General features: G+C 46.9%; 1 protein-coding gene across 1 annotated transcript; it reads right to left on the reverse strand.

The window, feature by feature from the left end:
* Positions 1–267: 267 nt before the first annotated feature.
* On the reverse strand, positions 268–3,905 carry LOC132816145 (homeobox protein engrailed-1-B-like). The gene is made up of 2 exons (XM_060825616.1): positions 3,407–3,905; positions 268–584 (listed from the first exon to the last, which is right to left on the reverse strand). Exons 1-2 carry the CDS (start codon positions 3,903–3,905, stop codon positions 268–270), a joined length of 816 nt encoding a protein of 271 aa, XP_060681599.1.
* Positions 3,906–9,752: the final 5,847 nt, after the last annotated feature.

Consider the following 9,752-nt stretch of genomic DNA (forward strand, 5'->3'; position numbering starts at 1 on the left):
GAAATTTGCAGCCAACAGCATCCACTGCTTCTGAGATCCCAGAAACAAAAATCTCATCATATATTGAAATATTTCAGTTTTTTTTACATCGCCTTACCTGAATTATATACACAAGAATATTGCGGAATAATATCTCATACAATTTAACTTTTTTTGTTTTAAAAACTATGCTGGTATATTTTTCTCTCTCTTAGTAACACTGGCCTTTATTTCGATTTATATTATTGCATTGTAGTTTTTCTTTTAACTTCTGTTGTCCGCTCTGCGCTATTCACTCTCTTCCTTGTGCTCTTTCCCCGTGCTGGAGTGGTTGTATAGACCTTGTGCCATTAAGTGGAGTGCCAAGGTGTTCTTTGATCCGCTAGCTTTCTTGATTTTGGCTCGCTTGTTCTGAAACCAGATTTTAATTTGGGATTCGTTGAGACTGAGTTCATGAGCCAGGCTCTGCCGGCGCTGTTCGGTTAGGTAGCGGTTAGTCTGAAACTCGGCTTTCAGTCTCTGTAACTGCTCCGCGGTGAACGCTGTTCTCGGTCGCTTGTCCTCTTTATTAAGATTCTTCTTCTTTGGTTTTCGTGACCTGGGACCTAAAAAAAAATCAAATCAACACTTTTTTTAAAAAAAAGGCAGTCAATGTTGATTTTAACAAGCCAAAAGAAAATCTATTTTTAACAATAAACTGTACGAAAAAAATATACAATTGCTCCCAAATACTCTACAATAAGTCAAAACTTTACAAGATAACAGTATGAGTTTCCGCCAGGGTTGCACATTTACCAGTCCCTCCTGATTTATCAACTAATTTCAACATGAAAACTCGCGGCCATCAGCTTTCAATTGTAATTTTTGGAAATTAGATTATTCGCTAGTTTAGGTCAGAGTTGCGGTGGGTTAGATTTCTGAGGTCGGCCTACAGGAACTGACAGTTCCCTCTGCTCTATTAAACGCTATTATTTATTACATCCCGATAATGTCATCCAAAACTTATCCAGGTCCACAGTGTACAGCGTAAGTGTGCATCTTATTGCAAAATTAGACCTACCGAGTGAGGGCTGCCCGTGTGGCGCTCACTCTATTCCTAAACTCTGAAACCCTACTTCAGGCTGTTTTACCGCTTCTGAAATTTACTGGGCGTCGAGTTGACATGCTCCCCACTCCGGTATGGCACATCTTCTTTGGGACAGGTGACACAATTCGGGAAATTTTGAGAAAAAGGGCAGAGCAGACGACCGCATTTGAACTCACAGACTGTCTGCCGCTTGGTCATGTTGGTTTGATTTGGAAGATGTAACATTTATTTGAGTTGATGGGATTCCCCCCGTTCAATGAGCAATCCAGAAAGGGAAAGACAGAATAAAAGTGACTCTGGCGTGCTCATTTTTTGTTGTATGCAATTTGAAATCCATGTGAGGAATCAAATAGTAAGCAGGACGGCTCCATGGTCAATCACCATTTGTCCAAAAATTTTTTAAAGTGACACTAAAATGGAGGGACCGAGATTGGAAAGTAATGAATTAACAGGAAACCCAATGGCGTGCGCGAGAGAGTATCCATTGGTAAATATTTTTGAATAAAGGGCAGACAATATTGAGAGAGGGGTGTGTGTGAACCATTCACTCCTACCTGAACGTGCAGTCAGGAAATATCCTAAAATGGTAGAAAAGGCAACACTTCAGCAAATGTTTGATTCGGTACAAGATGCACATTCAAGGTACAGTCACATTTCTCTGGCAAGTGGACTTTGGAAGGGAATGCATTTTAAAACAGGCCGTTTGGGAGAAGGGGACTTGGAGCCGATTGACACCTATTTGTGGTTGTAATAAAACCGTTATCGCAGACGATGAATCAGAATGGGAAGCAAGTACAATTATTGGATAGGGAAGGTCTCCTGGTTTTTATATTTTGGCTCCCAGACAGCCATAGTGCTGGGGTCGATGAAATTTTTAATGTCTGTCCTACGCCTCGGCTATGCTGAATTTAACAGACCACTATTACATTTGTAAAACTACATGGGAAAAAAAAACAGTTTTATTTAGAACATACTCTTCTCATGTCCTGCTTTTCCAGAATCTCGCTTGGTTGTAATTTAAAATGAAGCAAGGCCGTGATAAAGTGAACGCATCACTGGCTTCACCCCCTCCCTCCTGCACATAGTCACCCCCCAAATTAAAGGCAATATTTCTACGGAATAAATACGACATCAGAACATTGCTGGAAATTGTATAGTATTTTAGGGTAAATTATTTAGCCGTGTCTTTCATCTGGCCGAGGGCTGAAGTTGCATTTTCAGTCCGTTTAGAAATTTCAGATTCAGCTTCCAACGCAGCGCGTTAGCAATGAATTTACAGCGAGCGTTTCTCTTTTTTAAAAAAAGAAAATATACTTCTTACGAATTCCGTCGTCCAGTATGCTCCTTGAAAACTGCAAATCGGAAGCCGATCTAGTTTACAGAGGCCTACTTGCCTGATAACAAAAATATACTAAAGACTAGTCAACAAAGAGGGTCTATCTATCTCCCAGACAAACCCGGGCAATGGAGCGCAGCTTGAGCGTTTGTGTGTGTTCAAAACGATCAGACTGGTTTGTATTCGGAGGTGAAAAAAAACATCTTATTTTCAGCAGCGGAAACCCCGAGTTACCGTCCATTTTAATCTAACAATGGCTTGGGCTCTGTCTGAAACAATGGGGCTTGTGAGAATTCACCCAGTAGATGCTTCTGTTGAGAAAAAAATATGAACAGCAAACCCCGCTCCGGGAAGCAGTTTAACCAGGGCTTTTTTAAAAAACAAAAATCAGACAGCACCTCTGCCTACAAGCCTCGCCAACTTGAAAAGCTAGCCTTTGGCTTTCACGAGAAACCATAACGGAGTTGGACGTGATTCCAAAGTGTATCAAGTGAAGATTGAACAATATTCCCTTTTCCTCCCAAGGAGAGAGATATAATCTGGAATTTAGACTCAAACAGCCTCACTGGGGGAAAAAAAAATTAAACTATAAAGACGGACTGGATCTGAGGATATCCCACGTGGGGGGGGGGGGGGGGGAAGAAATCTCTTTTGTTATTTTGCAAATCGAAACCCATTTTCACAACAGCCAGCCGCACATCTCACGGTCACTGCTGTTGAACTGATCAATTCGGAGTAACTTTTTTTTCTGACATTGATTTACTGCAGAGCGGGGCTGTATAATAGTGTCACGTGGAAAACAGTCGAAGTTTCTTTTGCCAGGCACAATGAAGTTAAACAAACAACAGCAAAAAAAAGAGGCGTTTTCACGTTGCCTTTAAAGTTTACAAACAACCTTGTTGCATTTTTTTTTGAAAGGCAGGGAATGAAACACGGTTTAAAGTTTTTACTGAGGTTTGTGTGTGTGTGTTTTTGTGTGTGTGTGTGTGTGAGTGCTCTCTTACCTGAAGAAGGCCTGTCGGAGTATCTAGTGCAGTAAACCCATGCAGGCCATAACATGGGCTGCGAGACCGCGTTGTTGCTGCTCTGGGAACTGTCCGAGTCTGAGTTCTGGGACTGCTCGGCGCTCTCTCCGTTCCTCAACGTCCCCTCAGCCGACACATCGCGTTTCTTTTCCGGGCCGGAAGGGCTGCTCGGAGCCCCTGCACCGACCCCGCTGCCCGCACTACCACCACCTCCTCCTCCTCCTGGCCCAGGAGGACTGCCCCCGCTCTGCCCGGACGGGCTGACGTTCTCCCTCCCGGGGATATGACCGGGTTCCCGGTAGCCGTCTTTCCTCTTGCCGAAGTCCGGCCGGAGGATATTGTCGATGAAGAAGTTGGTGATGCGGTGGGGGAGCTGATGACCGGGTCCCTGCAGGAGGGGCAGGATGATCGCACGGTTCGACGCGTCGCTCGACTCCTGGTTGGCTCCGCGGTGGTTACTCGCATCATTTCCTTCCATACTGTGGATGGTAGAAAGCTTCGCAACTCTTTCAGCTTGCTTCCAAATTGCAACCACCTGCCCACGCCACCCCCCACCCCCCCAAAAAAACACACACTTTGTTCCGAACGTCCGCTCACTGGACAACGATATCCAACTTGGCTTGAGAGGTAGGAGCAGAGCAAAGGCACCGTATCTTGCTCCTCTGTGTCTGTATGTATGTATAGAGAGAGAGAGAGAGCAAGATATTTACAAGAGCTCTCTCGTTTAATTTCGTCCCAGCATCAAGCTCTGAAGCCCTCTCTCTCTCTCTCACCCCCCCCCACCCACCCCCCACCCGCCCCCCGTCTCTGTCCCTTCGCTGTCGTGCTCTATAGACGAATCTTCATACTTTCTCTTGCTCCTCAGTGGCACAGTCAGGTATCCATAGTTCACTGTTATTCAGCAGCCTTCACTTTCCGAGCCTGTGACCTCCTCTCGACTTGTACAGCAGCACCGAGAAGACAGCAGCAGCAGCCGTGCTGTTTTATACACATACACAGCCACTCTCTGTACGCTGGCAAATAAATATTACAGAGAGCCGCCAACTGATCCAGAAATACTTCCACTCTGCTGGATTTTTTTGTTCTTTTTTTAATAGGGCCCATCACGTGACCCTGGTCCCCGGTATCCTGGACACGTGCCTCCGTCCAATAGACGGGAGGGTTTTTCACCACATGACGATGACACTTTCCCAGTCGATGACACCAGTGCCTTCCATCTCTCCCCCACTTTCCTCCTCCCCCCCTCTCATATATATATATACACACACACACCCCTTTTTACTTCAACCCGTAATACTTCTCCAAGGCACGACCACAACACAGAGAGGGGAGAAGGGGAAACAGCACCCCGTAACTGCCTCTCCAATCAGTGCTTTATCTGTTTTATATCTGCCCAGCGCCGGTCGATTGCAGCCAACAGCAGATACTACAGCTCTACCATGACAATTGGGGTTCCTGCTCAGTGACACTGTACAATAGACATCTCTGTTTCTGCACACACCTACCCACAATCCTCCGCTCGCTTATAACAAATATTTATTTCATTGGGTGTTAAGGGATTTGGGGGGTGGGGGAGGCAGAGAGAGAGAGTTCCCTTTTACAATTGAAAGCTTCCTCCATTCCAGCGTCAACTTGTCCAATCACTGCACCGACGCTGCAAAAGCTGCAGCCTGGAATTAGATAGGATTTCCCCGTGTACAGAAAGTCTCAACTTGCGGGGAAGTGGATTGCAGAGCGAGGTTAGGGCCTTGGGACTGGAGAGGTGCTCCCGAGCATTTATCAACACCACCTTATTTTACTGTTTTGTGTGTGTGTGATAGAGGGAAAGAGAGAGAGAGAGTGTGTGTGTGTGACTGAGAGAGAGAGACTGTGCGAGAGAGAGACACTGTGTGTGAGAGGGAGAGAGAGACTGTGTGTGAGAGAGACTGTATGTGTATGTGTGTGAGTGAGAGAGAGACTGTGTGAGGGAGAGAGACTGTATGTGTATGTGTGTGAGTAAGCGAGACTGTGTTTGTGAGAGAGGGAGACTGTGTGTATGTGTGTGTGAGAGAGAGACTGTGTGTGTGAGAGAGAGACTGTGTGTGAGAGGGAGAGAGAGACTGTGTGAGAGAGAGACTGTATGTGTGTGTGTGAGAGAGAGGCTGTGTGAGGGAGAGAGACTATATGTGTATGTGTGTGAGAGAGAGAGACTGGGTGAGGGAGAGAGACTGTATGTATATGTGTGTGAGTGAGAGAGAGAGACTGTGTTTGTGAGAGAGGGTGACTGTGTGTATGTGTGTGAGTGAGAGAGAGACTGTGTGTGAGAGAGACTGTGTGTGTGAGAGAGAGAGACTGTGTCTGTAAGAGAGAGTCTGTGTGTGAATAAGAGAGACTGTTGCGTGCGTTTGTGTGTGTGTGAATGAGAGCGTGTGTGAATGACAGTGTGTGAGCGTGTGTGTAAATGAGAGTGTGTATGTGAGTGTGTGTATGTGCGTGTGAATAAGAGAGAGAGAGAGAGAGTGTGTGTGTAGGCAAACAGTTCTCCACGTCCCAAAACTCTTGCGAGGATGGGGAGGGGCGCGAAGGGAAAGGAAACATCAGAAATTGTTGGGGATACTCAGTAACTCTGTGTGCAGAGAGAAAGCAGAGTTTACGCTTTGGACATGGTCCAGTGACCCCTCTTCAGCAGCGGGAAGGACACGGGACAAAAGCCAAGGCGGTCACCGCTCCGCTGGCTGCCTGGCCTGGGCTGGGTTTGTAGCTGACCGCGCCACCATGAGAATCATTCCCAGCGGAGCCCTACCCGCTCCTCTCCCCTTCCTGTGACTCGGGAATGGGTTTCGATTGGAAAGTTGCTGCGCACTGGCAGATAGGACAGAGCGAACTGTAGTGAGGCAGACCCCGCTTTGTTTATCTTCGCTCCTCTGCCCTCCCCTTCTCTCTTTACATCCCTGACCTCTTTCGCGGTACATTTTTAATGGGAAGGCCGTTTCCCCCACCCCCCCAACCCCGGGGGCGAGCGGAAGGGACGGGAAAGGCACCGGGAGCGGTGGGATAGTTGGGAATGCCATGTGATTAGCTGAAGGCAGCCCGCGTTAGTCTCAATGTGCCCCACTCCGCCTGCAGCCCCCGGTCTCCGCATCGAAAGCGGATCGCATTGATTTCTGTACCTCCTCAGGTCCTCCCACAACAGCCACTTCACCTCCGCCTGAGCACTTTCAGGTCCCTCAATCCGCTCAAGTTTGGACAGAAGGCGGATTTGTGTTTATTTTTGCATAACATTTTGTATCTCTCTCTCTCTGTCTCTCTCTCTCTCTTCGGTGGGACTTGTCGGTCCATTGCTCTCGCCCCTGTTTCCCCGAGCCCCGGGAAAGCATGACAAAGCGATTAAGAGAGACTCCACCAAGCAGTTTGCGATGCTTTAGCCGCTCTAGCGCGCTAATACCCACTTATTAAAGCCCTTTAAAGCTGCTGCAAAGGTGTTTGGCCAACAGGCATTTTCCTTGCGGGGCCTTGACCAGTTGAAGCAAGTTATAGTTTCAGCCGGGTCGCGTGTTAATTGGGTGCACTTTAAATGCCTCGCCTTTGGCTTTAATCTTCCGATGGCAATGATGCCACGTTTGGAAGTCAAGCCACGCCACAGCATTGGGGTCGTCGGGGCCATCCTGCGCTCCCGAAAGGCGCTTGACGAATGCAGGTTGTTTGCTGGTTCGGATCAGGCAGTGTCATTCAGACGTTGGGTCAATTTTATTGTGGAAACTCTCGTCAACTATCATGGACCCATTCAGAGTTAATGCCATTTATTACCCCATTATTCTTAGGTTGCGTTGATCTCTCTCCCTTCCTCCCCTCTCGCTTTTGTTTGTGCGTGTGTGGGGGTGGGGGTGGGGGGAGAGGTGGGGGTGGGGGTGGGAGTGGGGGGTGAGAGTCATTTCCCACTTTACACCGGGCGATATTTGAATTGGTGAATTCAAATAATTTGCTTTCCTCGTCTGCATCCAAGTTTTTTAAATACATAAGAAAAGCTGCAGTCAGACCTACACGTATGAAGCCAATAATTCATTGTTTTCCATATTGTTACCAATAGAACGTCCCAGGCTTTTGTAATGCTGACAGTTTTGTTTTGTTTCGGATTTTTAAAAAAATTCTGGATGGAATATAGCCTTTCATCTTCAGCAGCACCCTCCGCATACCATACTGCGACTTGTGGCTGGAATGTGCTCTGTTTCACTCTCCTGACCCCATCACACACCCCATGAGTTTGCTAAAGTTGATATTATAATTCTAATGTAAATCAGGCTGCGCTCTTTCCACTGAGCATCCTGGGTAAAATGCCCCATTTCCCACAATTCATACAAATATACTGAAAGCACCCTTTCCCCGGTTTCGGGGGTGAGCCTGGCATTTCTTGTCTCTGTTGCCACACACAGGCTAATGTAGGCCGGTTATTCTGTGCAGAAGAGCCATGTGAACGGTGAAGGTTTAATTCTGAGTATTTATTCGCCAGGCCTCCCTCCTATGCTGCAAAGAGTACACTGCGAAGATACTTCCAAAGGTCCATCAGGACGCTCTCGAGTCGTCAAAGGCGCCATACAAATCCAAGCCATCCTTTGGGGAGAAATGATATGGCGGAGCTGATGTTGGACTGGGGTGGGCAAAGTTAAAAATCACACAACACCAGGTTATAGTCCAACAAGTTTATTTGGAAGCACTAGCTTTGGGAACGCTGTTTCTTCATCGGGTTAGCAATGAAAGACTTAACAACAATCCCTGTTTGTTCAATATATCACTTCAGTTGCACGACACTGTAATCTTTAGTTATAAATTCTGTCATACCTGCTCCACAGCTACCTGATGAAGGAGCAGTGCTCCGACAACTAGTGCTTCCAAGTAAACCTCTTGGACTATAACTCGGTGTAGTGTGATGTTTAACGTTTTGGGGAAAACGCTAGAGACGATGAAAGTCTTGAGTAGGGTTAGGGTTTGTTTGTCACAGACAGTGATGCCCTGTTCGGCTCAGGAGAAGAAGATTCGCAGTAGGTTAAAATCTTCTAGGAGAAAGTGAGGACTGCAGATGCTGGAGATCAGAGCTGAAAATGTGCTGCTGGAAAAGCGCAGCAGGTCAGGCAGCATCCAAGGAACAGGATTCCTGAAGAAGGACATATGCCCGAAACGTCGACTCTCCTGCTCCTTGGATGCTGCCTGACCTGCTGCGCTTTTCCAGCAACACATTTTCAGCTCAGGAGAAGAAGAGAAAGGCAACAGGAGCTCGGGAATGTTACAAACCTTGCCCATCTTCCTTTTCCAGCGATGACAGCCCAGAGATTCTCTGCCTACCCTTTTCATACACTGTGTTGCCGGCTTTTGTATTGAGTTTGAGTCACCTCCCACTCTCATCATACACACACGCAGCAATATTATTATACTTTCTGATTAAACATGTTCAAAAATGTTATTTCACGCCTCTGGAGCAGGTGGGACGTCAATCCGGGCCTCCTAGCTCAGAGATAGGGACTCTACCACTGCACGACAAGAACCAGATCATTATAACCTGAGGCTGGTTATTTCAGTCGAAGAAGTTCTGAAGGCTAAGTGTGTTGATAGACTTTGCCCCAATATCAGTAACAGGAATCGATAAAACCCACAACTTGAATCAAGCTCGCCACACGTCAAGCACAATGGCCCAGGTCTTTGTATTTAGTTTAGGAGGGAGGTGAATTAGCTGGCGGGCCGAAGCCTAATGTGTGTGTGTGTGTGTGTGTGTGTTGGGTTCTGGGTGGTGGTACTGAGGAGATGTTCTCGCTGAAATTTCACACCGAAAGTCATTGACCCCGCTTACAGGGACCAGAACATTAAGCATCCAGGGACCTTCAGGCTGACTACCCGCCAGCAGAAACGGTCACACATTTCTGAGCAAATACACTCTGGAACACAGACCTGTTGATGTTGACACTGCCCATTCAGTTAGCGTTTGTTTACCGCACAGAACAATCAAACGAACTGGGACAAGAATTCCAGCCGAATGCAGGTTTATTCAGTCATGCTGCTGTTCTCTTTACCAGGTTCTCCAACAGCCTGTTTAACGGCACAACTATACTGATTTTGTCCTTTAGTAGCAACCTGGTAATCTAATCCTGGTGCCTTGACATATACAGCACAAGGATACTGAGAACCGGTACATTCTCCTGTAATTGAACCACCTACGATCTGAGCATCTGCTCCATGGGGAAATTGTTTATGTGAGCTGCCCTTCCCATTCACCGGACATTCTCTCTCCTCCTTGAGTTCAATATCATTTTCCGAAACACTGACCTCCTCTAAAGAGGCTGAAAGGTTAAGGGACATT

The sequence above is a fragment of the Hemiscyllium ocellatum genome, chromosome 5, assembly GCF_020745735.1.
Source record: "Hemiscyllium ocellatum isolate sHemOce1 chromosome 5, sHemOce1.pat.X.cur, whole genome shotgun sequence".
NCBI classification, from domain to species: domain Eukaryota; kingdom Metazoa; phylum Chordata; class Chondrichthyes; order Orectolobiformes; family Hemiscylliidae; genus Hemiscyllium; species Hemiscyllium ocellatum.